Source organism: Schistocerca cancellata, chromosome 1, assembly GCF_023864275.1.
Source record: "Schistocerca cancellata isolate TAMUIC-IGC-003103 chromosome 1, iqSchCanc2.1, whole genome shotgun sequence".
NCBI lineage: Eukaryota > Metazoa > Arthropoda > Insecta > Orthoptera > Acrididae > Schistocerca > Schistocerca cancellata.
In genome coordinates this window covers 563,212,267-563,231,097 of record NC_064626.1, presented here as the reverse complement: position 1 = coordinate 563,231,097, position 18,831 = coordinate 563,212,267, and the positions used below count along the sequence as shown (strand labels likewise).

General features: G+C 40.1%; 1 protein-coding gene across 1 annotated transcript in view; it reads left to right on the top strand.

Annotated features, from left to right (window-relative positions):
* LOC126181199 (CAD protein) overlaps positions 1 to 18,831 on the top strand; it is a 572,589-nt gene that overhangs the window by 523,933 nt on the left and 29,825 nt on the right. Inside the window, exons 23-27 of the mRNA XM_049924752.1 lie at positions 889 to 1,050; positions 2,673 to 2,844; positions 11,337 to 11,452; positions 16,850 to 17,065; positions 17,215 to 17,413. Coding sequence (XP_049780709.1) covers positions 889 to 1,050; positions 2,673 to 2,844; positions 11,337 to 11,452; positions 16,850 to 17,065; positions 17,215 to 17,413 — 865 coding nt within the window. The remainder of the gene's footprint in view (positions 1 to 888; positions 1,051 to 2,672; positions 2,845 to 11,336; positions 11,453 to 16,849; positions 17,066 to 17,214; positions 17,414 to 18,831) is intronic.

Genomic DNA, 18,831 nt, shown 5'->3' with positions numbered 1-18,831 from the left:
AATCAATAACAGTATCTTTCAGAATCTTCAACAGCATTCACCAGACAGATCTGTCAAATGCTTTTTCCCAGTCAGCAAAACATACATACATTTCTCAACTGACTTAACAAAAATGTTTCTTCTTTCATCATCCTCAGACACCCAACTGCAGCTCTGTTCCTCTTCCTTTCTTAAATCTGAACAGATCATCTTTCATATTCTCCTCTGTTTTCCTTTCTGTTCTCAGCACTGCTCTGGTCACATACTTGGTAATGTTGCATATAAAAGTAATTCTCCTATATTTTTAATTATCCTATAATCTTCACATTGACTGACATTGCATCTTATTGGTAAGGGAACCATATGGTCTTACGAAAAGTGTCAGGCCAGATACCTGTGTCATATATTCCATTGATCAGATTGTAATTCTTGTTACAGCATCATTCCCTAAGGCTTTTAATGCCTCAGACAGTAGTTGCTCTCAACCCATCACTTCCTTTTCTGTAAGATCCTAAAGCACTTTCTCCACCTCCAATTTGTCTGTTATTGGCACTCAGTTATTTTTGTCACACTCTTGTTCATCCTGTAAGACTAGTCCTTCATGATCAGCTGTAGGATCATTTAGATCTGTGTAAGCCTTCCATACATCTTTGTTCTCTTCAGTGTCCATCATCACTTTTTCCTGCTTGTTTAGCATTCCTTACTTGCTAATATTTTACTGTCTTTGTGTTTTTATACTGCTTGCAGCTCTGTAGATTTCATTTATTTTTTCCTTGCTTTTCTAATTGTTTTCTTTCCTCACATTGCCTTTTCATCCAAAATTCCCTTGCTTTTACTGACTTTACAAAATTAACTGGTGCGGTTCAAATATATAATTACAGCATTTGATACTCTTTTTCCTGATTGCAGCATTTTGACAGTTGGCCAAAAACATCTCCTTTGTGTGTGCATGCTGAGAGTCAGACAACTGCTGCAGTACTACTATTGGCCACACTCCACAGCAGACCTATTCATATCTGCCATGTTGCTCGGAAGGAAGAGATCGAGATTATAAGAGCTGCTAAAGAGAAGGTGAGATGTCAGCTGAAAAAAAGAAATGCCACATTAATTTAGAGAGTATTTGGAAGTAGTTGGTTTATTATGAGAGTTAAGTATAAATGTCATTTGTTTGTTGATGACTTCTGTTTGGCACTACATAGTTATTCTATCAAGTTTTTTTGTAGTCCATTATTGTCATTAGCATGATTTGCAGTATAACATTCAGGCTCAGATTGTTCAAAGTGCACAGTTACATACTTAACTCTGTATTCGCACATTTTAATAGAGAAGCATGCACAAATGCTACAGTCTTCTTTGGAAACATTTTGTCTGGCTGCATGTTAGTGTTACAGATAAGTGCCCTTAGCAGAGCATTTTTCATGATTGAGAATGATTGATAAAACACATGTTTCAAGATATTTCAATGTCTTCATATGACAGTACCCCTAACTATTACACCAAGTGTTATGTTTTTTTAGTGTACTGGGTGATCAAAAAGTCAGTATAAATTCGAAAACTGAATAAATCACGGAATAATGTAGATAGAGACGAACAAGTTGACACACATGCTTGGAATGACATGGGGTTTTATTAGAACTAAAAAAAGACAAAAGTAAAAAAGAAGTCCGACAGATGGCGCTTCATCTGACCAGAATAGCAACAATTAGCATAACAAAGTAAGACAAAGAAAAGATGGTGTTCTTTTCAGGAAATGCTCAATATGTCCACCGTCATTCCTTAACAATAGCTGTAGTCAAGGAATACTGTTGTGAACAGCACTGTAAAGCATGTCTGGAGTTATGGTGAGGCATTGGCGTCAGATGTTATCTTTCAGCATCCCTAGAGATTGCAGTCGATCACGATACACTTGCAACTTCAGGTAACCCAAAGCCAATAATCGCACGGACTGAGGTCTGGGGACCTGGGAGGCCAAGCATGATGAAAGTGGCGGCTGAGCACACGATCATCACCAAACGACGCGCGCAAGAGATCTTTCATGTGTCTAGCAATATGAGGTGGTGGTCCCCCCCCCCCCCCTTAATAAAACCCCATGTCATTCCAAGCATGTGTGTCAATTTTTACCTCTCTCTCTACATTATTCCGTGGTTTATTACGTATTCAAATTTATACTGACTTTTTGATCACCCGATATATTAGATAGTGCAAAATTCTAACTAATTTATGGCATCATTTGAAAGACCAGATTGCTCACATAGAGGCGTCGTCATCTTGATCGTATTAGAGAATTTGACATCCCTTTCTCTGTAGACGTAATTCAGGAACATGATAATTTGTTAGTAATAGTTCTCACATAACATCAGTATTATAGTGATTATCTTGTTAATAGTCAGCACTGTGCATTTCATGATTATTTGGAATAGACAGTGTGAAGGTAAGAAGATTAAGGCATGATTTCAGATGTTATATGTGGTGTTATTCAATATACTGATGTGATGGATAACATCAGAAATGTTCACAAAATTTAAATATTTTTTTCTCCCCTAAAAAAAATCTGTGTGTGTGTGTGTGTGTGTGTGTGTGTGTGTGTGTGTGTGTGTGTGTGTGAGATTTGTAGTATGTGATCATTTTCTTGCCATTCCAGACCATGAAGGGAAAGTTGAGAAAAATAAGTTTTACTTTTTTTACTCACACAGGGTCTGCCAGTTACATGTGAAGTTTGTCCACATCACCTGTTCCTGACACAGAAAGATGCTGAAAGATTAGGAGCTGGGAAAGGAAGTGTAAGACCAGTTCTTGGTACTGAAGAAGATCAACAGGCACTGTGGGATAACATAGACATTATTGATGTTTTTGCTACAGACCATGGTTAGTGTTCAGTTATTACCCTTACTGATTAATGAGACAATTTGAAATTCCAGTTACACATTAGTTACATTGAGTTGCTTTTGTTTGTTAATATTACAGTTACATAAATGTCTAGTAACTGATGAGTAATGATAATTTCAGAATGAGAGAACTTACTACATCTTATAATTATTAGTTGGTCTGCCTCTGTGGCTGAGGTAACTAATGCATGCTCATATGGAGACAGTCGCCTCAGGCGGAACCTGTTTTGAATTATGATGGTGGAAAGAATTGTCACAGCCAATGTTTGGCCAGCAAGGGGATGAGAGGTAGCGGTGCAAAAGTTCCCCGTCATCAGACTTTGTGCCAATGTCCTAGTTTAAATACTAAACCCTTCTGCAGTGTCCCATGAAGTGAGGACACATGACACTGTTGATAGTGGTCCATACATGGGATGGTGACATTAAGCTTGGTGGCCCCCTGGTTGCTATTTGCAAGGAGCAAACTGTGTGCTAGCACTGCGTTTCACCCTCTCCCTTCTCTATCATCATCATCATCATCATCCAAAACACACACACACACACACACACATTATAGATATAAATTCAAAGAAAGGTTTTTTTTTTGTCTAAACAGTTGGCGATGATTTTAGTCTTGTTCATGTGACGGTCAATCACTAGTGCTTCAACCATACAGTTAATGGTTGCTTTTACTACTTCTGTTGTTTTTTAGTCCATTGCATAGAAATAGCATAACGTATAGCAATCAGGAGGAATGAAGAAGCAATTGAAATGGGTCATGTAATTTGTAATTCTTCAGACTTTCCTGGTGGTCTTGTGACATTTTGAGGTGTCAGGTATTCTGCCGGGTATCAGCATCATTCTTGCACAGTATTTTGACAGTGTGACTCATTATCTGCATCAGGTGCTACCTAAAACAGCTTGTCAAGTGGAACAGGTCCAGTATTTCTACCTATATTCTTCGCCTTCCTACGTCAGTTCCAGGCATTCCGTCTGAGGTCTGCTCCCACTAGAAGCACCCTGCAATGTTCAATCTTCGGACCGTCTCACCTGGTGCTCTGTCTGTGGTCTGTTTCCATGTCCACGCTCTCCGTACCTCTTTTTGTGGAGTTATGGTACTGCCCCCCTTGCCTTTTCATCATCTCCAGTGTGATATCCCAGGCTCTACTGAATTGTTACACAGTGTCCCGACTCATGAGATTTTCTGCCACCTTTATTCCTACAGACTCCCCTATAACAAAGCCCCAGTATCTCAAGGTCTGTGCCAGCACCCTCATTCGATCATAGTTCATAGAATAGTGTTCCAGACAGTGTTCAGCAATGGCTGATTAAGTTGCCTGTTGTAGTCCAGTATGCCTCTGTTGTTCTTTGCGTTCAATGTCCACTCTCCATGTACAACATGCAACATTGGAAAAGTACATTATAAATTCTGGGTTTTTGTAGTCCAGGTTGTCTTTCACATTTTCCAGTAGCCCTCTTATTTCAGTAGGTGGTCAGAACACACAATATGTTACACTCCCTGAGAATCCTATTGATTTTTTTTTTTGCAGAAATAGCCTCCACATAGGACAGGTGTGCCACAGTCTTTGACTCATCTTGCTCTTGTAGATTTTGTGGTCAAGTGGCTGGTTGAGGGGCCTTCTGAATCTGTTTGGCCATGTATCCATTCGTGCAGAACACTGATCATAGATGCTCTATTTCTACTCCCAAACTACCTACGTCTGACAAGGTGTATGCCCTGTGGAACAATGACTCCAGAACTCCATTCTTCTGGACTAGAATGATGACAGCTGCTGGCTTGCAGGTATAAATCATCTGTATAGGTTTAAAAGCATAGGTAGTAACATTGAAAGTGTAATGAGAATTCCACTGTTAAATGCAGAGGAGATAGCGGAAAGGTGGAGAGTACATTTAAGGCCTCTATGAGGGGGATGATTTGTCTGATGCGACAGAAAAAGAAATGGGAGTCAATTTAGAAGAGATAGGGGATATCCAGTGTTAGAATCAGAATTTAAAAGAGCTTTGGAGGGCTTAAGATCAAATAAGACAGAAGGGATAGATAACATACCATCAGAATTTTTATAATCATAGGTGGAAGTGGCAATAAAATGATGATTCACTTTGGCGTGCAGAATGTATAAATCTGGCAACATACCATCTGACTTTAGGAAAAATATCATCCACCCAAGGCTGTAAGAGCTAACAAGTGCAAGAATTATAGCACTATCAGCTTCACAGTTCATGCATCCCAGTTGCTGACAAGAATAATATACAGAAAAATGGAAAAGAGAATTAGGGATGTGCTAGATGACAACACGTTTGGCTTTAAAAAAGATAAAGACAGCAGAGAGCCAATTCTGATGTTTTGGTTGATAATGGAAGCAAGAATAAAGAAAAATCAAGATGTGTCGATCTGGAAAAAGCATTCGACAAAGTAAAATACTGCAAGGTGTTCGAAATTCTGAGAAAAACAGGGGTAAGCTATAGGGAGAGACAGGTAATATACAAATGTATTAGAGCCAAGAGGGAGTAATAAGAATGGATGACCAAGCACTCAGATGAAAAAGGTTGTAAGACAGGGATGTAGTCTTACCCCCTACTGTTCAATCTGTACTTCACAGAAGCAATGATGGAAACAAAAGAATGGTTCTAGAGTGGGACTGAAATTCAAGGTGAAAAAATATCAATGATAAGATTCGCTGATGACATTGCTATGTTGAGTGAAAGTGAAGAAGAATTACATGATATGTTGAATGGAATTAACAGTGTAATGAGTACAGAATATGGATTGATAGTAAATCAAAGAAAGATGAAAGAAATGAAGTAGTAGAAATGAGAACAGTGAGGAACTTAGCACCATGATGGATGGTCATGTAGTAGATGAAGATCTGGAATTCTGCTACCTAGGTAGTAAAATAATAAATGACGGACAGAGCAAGGAGGGCATCAAAGGCAGACTAGCATTGGCAAAAAGGGCATACCTGGCCAAGAGAAGTCTACTGGTATCAAACATAGGCCTTAATTTGAGGAAGAAATTTCTGAGAATGTTCATCTGGAGCACAGCATTGTATGATAGTGAAACATGGACTGTGGGATAACCGAAAGAGAAGAGAATTCAAGCATTTGGGATGTGATGCTACAGATGAATGTTGAAAATTAAGTGGACTGATAAGGTAAGGAATGAGGATGTTCTGTGTAGAATCAGAGAGGAAAGGAATATGTGGAAAACACTGAAAGACGAAGGGACAGGATGGTAGAACATCTTTTAAGGCATCACGGAATGCTCCCGTGGTACGAGGGTGCTTTGAAAAGATTTCAGAGTAGAATAGAAAAAAGTACTTACATCACTGAAACACTATTTTTCAATGTAGTCTCCTTGTAGGTTAATGCACTTGGTCCAAAGAAGTTCCAGTGCCTTGATCCCATCTCAAAAATGAGTTTCCTCCACGCCTGCAAACTAGTTGTCAACTCTGGCTATCAATTCTTCGTTTGAAGTGAATGTTCATCCAGCAAGAAAAATTTTCAGTTTTGGGAAGATATGGAAGTCTGATTGAGCCATATCAGGTGAATAAGGTGGGTGTAGCAACAATCCATACCTTAATTTGTGTAATTTTGCCATGGCAACGGCACATGTTTGCCGGTGTGCATCAAGAGTCGCGGCACCCATCTTTCAGATAATTGTTTCATTTCTAATTCTTCAGTTAAAATGTGATATAACCTTTCAGACAACATCGGGAAAGCATGAGCAATTTCATGCAATTTCAATTGGTGATCCTCTATGACCATTTTGTTCACTTTTGCAATGATTCCTGGAGTAATGGCACATCTTGGCCAACCACTGCGTGGATCATCATCTAAGCTCTCCCGACCAAATTTATATTCATTTGTCCACTTGGCAACAGTGGAATATAAAGGAACAGAGTCCCTCAGTGTATTCTGAAAATCAGCATGAATGTCCTATGCTTTCATACCTTTCTTTACGAAGTACTTAATCACTGCTCAAATCTAGATTTATTCCCCCCCCCCCTTTCTTTCTTTTTTTTTCCCCACCTATGCAAATCACTACACAGGTACAACAATGGAGCCAAGTCACTGCCACAGCTCTCTTCCAAGAGTGCTGATGTGGCATTTGTTTACAGGCAACAGTCTAATGAATATCACATGAACAACTCGGTGCACTAGTGCTGACCTCTCATGGTGATTCAGAGAACTTTTCAAACCACCCTCGTACTAGAGGGACCTATAGAGGGCAAAACCTGAGGAGGAAAATGGAGATTGGAATACCTCCAGCAAATAACTGAGGACTTAGGTTGAAAGTGCTACTCTGAGATGCATATGTTGGCACAGGAGAATAATTTGTAGTGGGCTGCATCAAACCAGTCAGAAGACTGATGACAAGAGGAAGAGGAGGAGGAATCAGGAGGCGGCAACTGGCCATCCTTTCCCATTTCCATGATGAACTTAATATTTGGTTGGCATGAGTTCAGATGTTCCAGATACTCTTTGAACTTACCCCTAACTGAGGCCAGATCACAAAGATATCATTCACATACCTGAAGAAACATGTGGGTTTGTATCTGACCATTTCTAACATAATAAATAGTCAGACGAGCATGGCACTTGTGATAGGGTTCAAGATACGCTCCACAGGCTGGATATGTTATGCAGGGAGCTTTTACAACTTCATCTGTATATGATAACCTCCTTGGAAGCTGAAAATTGGAACAGGGTGGACAGTGCCTCTTGGTCTCTATTGAAGTTCACCAAGAAGAATGCCTTAGTATGCCAGTCTGTGAAGTTCGGGCATACGAATAAGAAAAGACAGCATGTGGAGGAGAGTCGCACTGTGTTTAACCTAAGTGGCAAGCAGTTTGATGATAACACTTTGAAGTTACTTATCAGTGGGTCCCAACTTTGCAGTGACTTCCAGAAATGTGCACATGCCTGGTTTGATCAGTGTAGTGGAACAATTAGCAGACATATTTCCATCGAATGTGCCAGAGGAAATACACTGGGCGACCTGCAGCAGGATCCTCAGTAAGCACAATGTCAAGTGTGTGTTCTGTCCACCTACCAGAATAAGAGGGGTGCTGGGAAATGTAAAAGATGATTTGAGCTATGAAAAACAGGAATTTATTATATATCCTGCCATTGTGGCATGTCATACATTGGCCAAACAACTAGGTCAGTGGACACCAAATGAAAAGAACATTGGAGGCACACCTGCTTAATATAGATAACTGGATCAGCCATTGCTGAGCACTCTGGAACTCTATCATTCCATTGGACTATGATAAAATGGGGTATTGGCATAGATGCCGATATACTTGAACAGTGTTACAAGGGTGTCTCTAGGAAAAAAGGTTGATGGAGAACCTCGTGAATCAGGGCACGGGGTAGCAACTCGGTAGAGCCTGGGTTACTGCATTGCAGTTGCTGAAAATGCAATGGGGACAGCAACAGAATACCACAAAAAGAACAGTTGAGGTGCGGATATGAGAAGAGGTGTAGCTGTCGAAATGGCTGCAATAATTGTTACTTCAGGAGCATACTGAAACAATGCCCCATCTGGCTTTGAGGTTGGAGCCATAATCTTATGTTGAATGAACAGTGAATTATATTTATCAGCTCTACAGTAAATCAACAAACAAGGCAGGCCCTGAACATTAACTGCATGTTTTGCATGTCCTGAAAAATGAAGTCATTTTACAGATATTTGACTGGAACACTGAAGTTTACGTCAACAGTCGAAATAAGTGTTGTACCAGAGACTGATGTTTTATAGTATCTCTTAAGGTAACATCAGGACGAAAGTGTTTTCTTTTCATTGTGACCCGAGCGAATTCACATCATATTAGCTATATACACTCCTGGAAATGGAAAAAAGAACACATTGACACCGGTGTGTCAGACCCACCATGCTCCGGACACTGCGAGAGGGCTGTACCAGCAATGATCACACGCACGGCATAGCGGACACACCAGGAACCGCGGTGTTGGCCGTCGAAGGGCGCTAGCTGCGCAGCATTTGTGCACCACTGCCGTCAGTGTCAGCCAGTTTGCCGTGGCATACGGAGCTCCATCGCAGTCTTTAACACTGGTAACATGCCGCGACAGCGTGGACGTGAACCGTATGTGCAGTTGACGGACTTTGAGCGAGGGCGTATAGTGGGCATGCGGGAGGCCGGGTGGACGTACCGCCGAATTGCTCAACACGTGGGGCGTGAGGTCTCCACAGTACATCGATGTTGTCGCCAGTGGTCGGCGGAAGGTGCACGTGCCCGTCAACCTGGGACCGGACCGCAGCAACGCACGGATGCACGCCAAGACCGTAGGATCCTACGCGGTGCCGTAGGGGACCGCACCGCCACTTCCCAGCAAATTAGGGACACTGTTGCTCCTGGGGTATTGGCGAGGACCATTCACAACCATCTCCATGAAGCTGGGCTATGGTCCCGCACACCGTTAGGCCGTCTTCCGCTCACGCCCCAACATCGTGCAGCCCGCCTCCAGTGGTGTAGCGACAGGCGTGAATGGAGGGACGAATGGAGACGTATCGTCTTCAGCGATGAGAGTCGCTTCTGCCTTGGTGCCAATGATGGTCGTATGCGTGTTTGGCGCCGTGCAGGTGAGCGCCACAATCAGGACTGCATACGACCGAGGCACACAGGGCCAACACCCGGCATCATGGTGTGGGGAGCGATCTCCTACGCTGGCCGTACACCACTGGTGATCGTCGAGGGGACACTGAATAGTGCACGGTACATCCAAACCGTCATCGAACCCATCGTTCTACCATTCCTAGACCGGCAAGGGAACTTGCTGTTCCAACAGGACAATGCACGTCCGCATGTATCCTGTGCCCCCCAGCGTGCTCTAGAAGGTGTAAGTCAACTACCCTGGCCAGCAAGATCTCCGGATCTGTCCCCCATTGAGCATGTTTGGGACTGGAAGAAGCGTCGTCTCACGCGGTCTGCACGTCCAGCACGAACGCTGGTCCAACTGAGGCGCCAGGTGGAAATGGCATGGCAAGCCGTTCCACAGGACTACATCCAGCATCTCTACGATCGTCTCCATGGGCGAATAGCAGCCTGCATTGCTGCGAAAGGTGGATATACACTGTACTAGTGCCGACATTGTGCATGCTCTGTTGCCTGTGTCTATGTGCCTGTGGTTCTGTCATTGTGATCATGTGATGTATCTGACCCCAGGAATGTGTCAATAAAGTTTCCCCTTCCTGGGACAATGAATTCACGGTGTTCTTATTTCAATTTCCAGGAGTGTATTATCCGTTTGTAGGCAACTGTGTTTTTCATTATTTGTTATCTGTATTTTGTATTCCATGGGAAAAATCATTGTTTTTTATGTGCATTACATTTTTGAATGTAAAACCAGTAAATGACAGTGGTTCAGTTAGCCTCACAGCTTGACTCAGTTAACCTCTTATGGATGATAAAGCGGATCCGTAGCAACTGTCCTCTTGTAGGGAGTTAAGTGGACCACTTGCAAGTATCCAATGTTATGTTATCAGCTTTTGTTAATATTCAAGTGAGGCCTTTAATATTTTTTTGTACACTCATTACTCAACACTCAATACAGTGACATGTTCAGTTTTTGCTTATCATGAAAAATACAAAAATAAAATAATATAAACTGGTCAGTTGACCTAATTTCAGCCTACTTGATATCAAATGTACAGTGACACACATACCATATAGAGAACATTAGGTGTTACCCTCACTAGGCAGTTATCCTCCTCTTCAGCATTTAATAACCATTAAGTTAGTTTGCCAACCTCATAAGACTCCAGTACATCAATTCTTAAAGTTTTTTCTTACTCCTAGCTGTTGCAAGTCTTTCGTGACTTCATCTGCCCATCATCCCTCTTGTAAGTGCCTCTCACAAGACTAGTGTTACGAATAAGAATTTGACAAATGTGAGAAGTGTGTGGAACTTGGGCAGCTGTACCAAAGTAAAATACTGGAGAATTTGAGCATTCTACTTGCAATGCAGAATCTTGTAAACATATTTATCCTCACTGAATCCTTGATACACAGGTGCAAAACATTGACTGCTAATGGTGACAAACAACTTTAACAGACAATTTGACTCAAATGTTAGTGGTGAACAAATTTATGAAATATTTTCAATGAATTATAGTGGAAAGGGCATTAACAAAAAATTATATTCTTCTTCAGATTTAAATTTATTTGTGTACCACAAACAACATAACACTGAAAATAGCAGCCAAAAGTTAATGTACCAATGACAGTTGAAAAGCCTGTTCCTAACTCATCACTGCTTATATTCTTGTTAATGCAGCTGTGAAATATGTATAGATTCTCTCTGTTGTAACTGAAGTTCTCAGTCATTATTTTCCTTTCCTCCACCTTAAAAAAATGTAAAATTTTGTTGAAGTTACTGCTGGCCAGGAACAAATTGCATATATCCTGCCTCACTATTGGAATCCTTTACGATTCATCTGCTTTTCAGCACCTCATACTTTAGAGGAGAAGATGTCAGAAAAGCCACCACCAGGATTTCCTGGGTTGGAGACCATCCTTCCTCTTCTTCTGACAGCTGTTCATGAGGAGAAATTAACACTGGAGGTATGTGAATGTTGTAAAAATATTGGTTAATTATGATTTTACTCTCATTATTTATGTCTGTTTATGTAGCAGAAAGGGGGGAAAATGCTTTGAACACTATTGACCATGACACTAAATTGTGAAAATTCTTATAACAATAATGTATTCAGCAGATCATGAAACTTCAAGTTTCAAGGAGTACATACATATGCACACATTTTGCTCTTAAGAATATGTCTGATGTTGTAGTTGTAATTGTTCTTTTATTGATATTAAAGACAACAGTAGACATAAGAAAAAAGCTCACTGTGATGTTTATATTTCTTACTGCTGATCTTGTTTCCCAAATGGATAGAAGTGGGACATTTATTGGTGTGTAACACATATAGTTTCTAGTAAAATGGCTTTCTGTAGTTTACAAATAGACGTGTAATCTATGCCACCGAGATCCTTTGGACAGTGCTCAGTGTGCCAAGTACAACTAGCAGACTCACTCAGAGAAGCTGAAATTTAATTTTTTAGAGTTTTATATCCAATAAATTTCAGTTGTTTTTATTGATTCTACTGTCCCATGTAATTGAATATAAATTTCAGTGACACTCTTGTTTCCTGCATAATACCGATCTGTCATAATATTTATTTGTTTTACAGTTCTGATTATTTAGTTTTAGCCACTTCTTCTGGACTGTGTTCCACCAGTCCCATAGGCCAGAAAAAGGGATCGAAACTGAATAAGTCAGACTCATTGTTGTTGTTCATACATTAAACAACACAAAAATCCCTCCATGTGATAAAATTCGACCAGGTTACGCACCATATTGCTTGTGTGGAGTGGGAGAGGTTTGGAGACGGTAGCAATGGCTCACATCTTGTATTGTCTCTCATAATCCACAAACACTGTATTAGAAAATTTGGCTTAAAACTGTGAATATCTTCCCCGTGTACATGGCTAGTAGTCCTTACCAAATTTAGCACAATATCTTTGTACAAGAGAAATCTCACAACTAAATTTTGTGCAGCTGTGTCTGGCAATCACTACTCACACCTCCCAGAAACCCTAACCAAATGTAGCCACGCATGCAATGAAACTCTTACGTAACCTCTGTGCCGTTCTGCTCCAGTAACAGTGATATCCCACTCTCTTTCCAGACCAATACCTGACATAGGAATGACTGGTACATCCATTTTAAATATAGTAAGGAAAGTTCTGGTTGAATGTGAGTACTTCAGGAATATAGGAGGCCATTCAGCAAATACCAGGGTTGACAGCTAGCAGTTTGGAGGGAGACAGCAGGTCTGCAAGATAGCAGTGCAAGAGGGAGAGCTAACAGGTTATTCAGGCTAAGCATGCAGCATACAGGAACCAAAGCCAGTAATTTCATGTGGTAAATTATGAAGATCAATTTGAAGTGTGGATTGAGGGGGAGGGGGGGGGGGGGTGCAGTGACAGGAAAGAGGAAGGATAAATTGTTGGTTAGAGATGTGGGAGCAGTGGGTTCGTAGGGATTGACGGCATAAGGATTACAGGAGTTAATTGTGTGTTGGAAGGTTAACTCCCATCTATGTAGTTCATGAAAGTTGGTGCTGGGAGCAGGATCCAGATGGCATGGCTTTTGAAGCAGCCATTCAGCTTGAGCTTATTGTGCTCTGTTGTGTATTATGTCAGTGGGTGGTCACCTCAGTTCTTGGTCACGGTTTGGTTGTGGCCATTCATTCTCTCAGAGAGCCGGTGTGACATGACTGCTTTCACAGGTGGCCCTGTCTCTAATGGGATAGGCTTGCCGTAGCTTGTTACCAGATTTTTTTTATGGAAGCTAGCCACGTTGTCATTCTTTTTTGTGGGTAAAATATCTATTACTTGTAAAATATCTAATATGATAAATTACAGAAGCAAATAAGTCAGTTAATTTTCTGACTAGTGACTTATATATCACAGTTGTGAACTCCTGATTGTCTATAGCTGAAATCAAACAGTTACACTTAGCCGTTAGTGGCTCCTGTTCTATCAGAATACAAATATAAGTTTTCAAATGAGCTCTTGGATAATTAATGTCACAAATTTATGTTTCACATTACAGGGAACAATAAATAGCCACACACTTTAAAACAACTGCTCAACCAGTTTAACTGTGTTAAAAGTAAGAATTTACCCCAAATAAAGAAAAATGAAACTCAGATGAAACAATTCACTAAATTCACAAATGTGTTAGAAATGGACAGTTAGTAGTGATATGGTAAGTCAAGACTCACTATGACAGTGCTGTGTTGCTAATTTTGCTAAACTATTCCCGTTTTATTGCATTGTCATTTAACTGCATTTGGCTTACTGAAAATTGTGATACAGTTGAAGAGCAATATACTATGCATTTTGATATAAAGCAGTGAAAAGTATGTCCTCCAAAATAAAATATAATTCATGAATGATTTTTTTTCACTCTGTGTATTTTATAAACTCCAAAAAACTCTTATTACAGTCTACATGGGGCCTTTCTGCAGTATAATTTACTGCTGCAATCTCCAAGCTCTTTAAATAACAATCAAAATAGATGAATGTAATTAAACTCAATCTTTAGTTCATCATCAGCATACCAGGATTGTTGTTGGGCAGAAACTCTGAATACACATCTTACAGGTAACACTGTGATGCAGTCAACAAAGTGATTACGCAGCAATAATTGAAATGAGCAAAACTGTCACGTGGATCATAAATTATGCACTCATTGACTAGGTTCCTGTGTGCGTGTCGTGATGTCACAGAAATGGAAAGTGTATTCTGTGAGTGTGTTGTACCTGAAGGGACAGTTGGGGGATCGGTAAAAGAACAGAATAAACTTTTGTAAACACAATTGAAAGTGATGGGGGAATGGACAGAAAAAGGAGTAAACTAGGAAAAGGCAGTGAATCTGATGAATGCCTTTATGGTGGGTTTTTAATAAAGAGAAGTGTAGGTCTGAGCCAATTATTAAAGTGCAAGCTGAAAATTTTCACTTTGATTTACATGACGACAAATATTTTATATCTTGTAATGGAGGGTTCTCAAGCTGGAAATGTCCCATGGAATCTGCCAGTCAGCCATTGAAGTAGGAACAAGATCTTTCGATAGTAAATCTGCGTCACAGTTTCCTGAAAGTCTACACAAAGTAATGGCAGATGAAAATTTAAATGATCATAAAATGTATAATTGTTATGAAATGGCATTTTATTATCAATTGCTTCCAACCACAACTATAGATACAAAAAAATCAGGAAATAAGAGGATTTGAGATTGAACATGACAGAATAACCCTCCTCTTTGGCCCAAATAAATCAGGTAGCCATTAGCTGAAACGTTTTTGTATAGGTCAGAGTCGGAGATGTTTATCGTATATAAACAGGTACCATTACAATTCCGTTACAGGCAGTTAAAGAATGCTTGGATGATACATGTCATTTTCACCAGTTTGTTTCAACAAGTGTTTTTTTCTTCAGTGAAAAAGCACCTGCATCACTGAAGCTGAGAGAAACAGCTGTACTAATCCTTGATCAATGTCCATCTCATCCACCTGATGTGTTGCAATCAGAAGATGGACAAATAAAAACTTGGTTTTTGCCAAGAAACATGACAGCATTAATTCAGCTGCTGGATCGAGGCATCATATGAGCATTTAAGGCTCATTACCACCATAGACTGCTCACTTAAATAGTAAGTTCAGATGAAGAAATTAGTGTTCTTGAAATCTGCAAATCTTAAGAGTATTGCATCTTCAATAGGTCTGACATGGCAAACCATCTGTCTGACTATTATTAGGAGTTGCTGGAACAAGTGTTACACTGAAGAAAATGCAACAGGTGAATGCTGTAGTGACATAGATTTCAACAGCAGTGACGACTGGTCTGCATGTGGTGTTCTACAGTGCAATATTGATCTTGAAACTTGAAACGTTGAGTAATCGTTAACAATGGAGAACTGATTTTGAAGATCGTGGATGACAAGTGCATCATGGATGTGGTTCGAAATGAGAGTAGTGAAGCATTCGAGGGTCAGGATGATGAAGCTGAAAAAGAAAGTATAGATGATGATCCCTGTACATGCTACATATTAAAAACTAAACTCCATCCAAACAAGCCTTGGAAAGCCCAACGGTACTGACTGGCCACCATGTCATCCTCAGCCCACAGGTGTCACTGGATGTGGATATGGAGGGGCATATGATCAGCATACCACTTTCCCAGCCATATATCAGTTTACGAGACCAGAGCTGCTACATATTATTTGTTTGGTCAATGTTTGAGTGAAGTTTGTTAAAACTCAGTACCCTTTTTGGCAAGCTTCTGAAATGTTTCACTTCTAATGTTCTTTAAATTTAAAACAGTGTAGTATAGTATGTATAATATTCCATTGTGTGTTCTTCCTGACTTTCCATGTATAGTTTGTCATTACAAGGATCACTCTCAATATACTGGGGGCACACTATAATATGAGAGTAAAGCATATTTCCTGACAACTGCATTATCTCGGGCTTCTACTGTATTTCCCTCGAATGAAATTCTTTTCAAATTGTCTAAGCCTATAAAATAATGTTAAAGTTTCTGTGAACCTGTCAAATATTGGATGCTCAAATGTTCCTAACTTGTGGATGCTATTTACACTGGTTGAATCAGTCTTTCCTTCTCAACCCATCCGATAAGTCTCCCCTGACCCAGGTTTCTGGGTGACTTCCCTGAACTCTACCCCTTTCCCTAAACCTCTCCAGTCCTTTTCCTTCATCCCTCCTCCTGTGTCAGAAGAGGGAGCCACTGGCTCTGAAAGCTTGTAAAAGTTAAACCTTTTTGTGTGTGTTCTCCTGCTGCCGCTTGGTGAGTAGATTTTTTTATCTATGTATAACCTCTTATTAATATGCATAATTTGGAAACCCATATGGTGAAAAGTGATGGGGTGAAGTGATAATGACCTTAGCCAGTTACTTTTACGACTGAGTTACATCAACCGTGTTGGCTCATTTTGCTGTAATCTAGATCAAATTAATGATTTTACATTTAGTCTGTGGCATGATGAAAATACAATGTTCTCTTTTTATACACCCATTTCATTCACTAAAAATAAGTATTTACCAGATTAAAGAAAGCCTAGCCACATGCTTCAGACAGAAATTTCTTCATGCTAAACCATTAAAATTTTAAGGTTTAATTTGTTGATGTGGCATCATAAGTAGCCTGCTTGTTATGTGTGGAAACATGAAAGAAGAGATGAGAAAACCAAGTAAAGTATTACTTCAAACCACTGCTATATTTCCAATCACACACTTACTTGCATTTCCTAATTAAGAACTGTACAATTTTATGAGGTAATTGTGTGATTACAGCTGTGTATTTATGAGACAATGTTTCCTCTATTTTTAATTACTGCAAAACTAAATAACATGAACTGAAATTTTTCAGGACCTTATTGACAAATTTCATCGGAACCCGCGCCGCATCTTCAACCTTCCTGAACAGCCAAATACTTATGTAGAAGTGGACATGACAGATGAATGGATCGTGCCTGAGGCAATGGCATACACAAAGTCTAAATGGACACCATTTGTTGGAATGAAAATGAGAGGCTCTGTGCACAGGGTGGTACTTCGGGGTGAAGTTGCCTATGTGGATGGCCAGGTACTTTGATTTAAACAACAGTGAAGAGATAATATTTCAAAATATCAGTTTGTGTTTAATATCTTGTTGTTCAAAATTAATGCAAATAACAAGGTGAAGTAATGTGCCACAACAGAATATTAGTATCTCAGGATGGTGTTACATTGCAGGTACTAGTCCCACCTGGCTATGGGCAAGATGTGAGAGAGTGGCAGACAAAGAAACATCCCGTTCCCACAATCCTTGAGCTTAGCAGGCCTCCATCTAGTCTGGATGACTATATTACCTCAGCTGAAAATTGTGTGCGTTTTGCACCAGAGACATTCAAACTAGCTGATTTTTCTGATGGTGAGAACAAGCAAGCATTTGGTAAGTACATTGTCAAAAATGCTATCTTTGGTTTGCATTATTTTAACCCTCTTTAGTATAGAAAACAGACCTAGAATTTTGTCTGTAAAACTTAAAATTCAATAGAAACTAGTTACCCTCCTCCAGCTTCATGCAGGTAGCACTAAATATATATGGCCTGACAACTTGTCTGGCATAGTGGTAATAAGTTATGAGGGGGCATTCAATAAGTAATGCAACACATTTTTTTCTGAAAACAGGTTGGTTTTATTCAGGATTCCAATTCATGTATTATTTCCAAATATTTTGGCTATGAAACCCTATCTTTCAATATAATCTCCATTCAATGCAATGCCACCTTTCTCAGGAGACCTGTATGCATGCATGGTACCTCTCTACTGGTTGACATCAGAGCCAATCTTGCTGCATCAATAACCTCCCCATCATCCATGTACTACTTTCCGTGGAGTATGTCTTTCATTGGGCCAAACATGTGGAATTTGGAAGTTGTGAGATCTGAGCTGTAGGTGTAGGATGGATTCCAGGGGTCACACACCCAACTGGTGGTCGAGTGTATCAGCACTACTGACAGACATCCAGTTTTGCAGCAAGATGTTTGAGTGTGATCCACTGATCAGCTCAGATGAGAGCGTCCGCACATTCCAACAATGAAAGACTCACAGCTATGTGTGGCCAGCCAGCATGCAGGAGATAAGACAGGTTTGGGTGACCTTGTTGTCATGATAAGTGCCTCACCTAATGACTCGCCATGTTTTTGTTCACTACCAGGTCTCCATTAACATTCTAACTGTGAATATCTGTGATGATATGGTTTTCTGCCAAAGTCAAAGTGTACTGCCACTGACTTCTGCTCACATTTACTCAAAGGTGTGTATTTTGTGACAGTAAAGAATTGTTTGCAGCTAGGTGCAGGTGGCTATGAGATAATGGAGAAAACAGCATCATAGTGAAAACAGTGTAACAATTGGAAGGAAAATAAATTACTTAGCACTCTTAGCAATTAAATCCCCCACACTCATACTCATTTTGGAGATGCAACATCTTTTTAATGAAAATGTGCTCCACCTAATTTATCACATTGAAGTATTTTGCTATTATGGAAAGGAAAGTTGCTGCACACCATATAGCGGAGATGCTGAGTCGCAGGTAGGCACAACAAAAAGACTGTCACAAATGAAGCTTTCAGCCATTAAAGCCTATCTGCAAATCAGCATCTCCACTATATGGTGAGCAACAACTTTCCCAGTCATAATACTATTACATTCCATCCTGGATTTTCCATTGTTTGAAGTATTTCACTTGCAGTTCCGACCTGATCAGTTGGGTCATGAAACAAATGTTGAAGGGCAGCTGTAAAATTGTGTGGGAGATAAAACAATTTTGATAATGCTACAGGAACAATCATTTTAAACAATGTA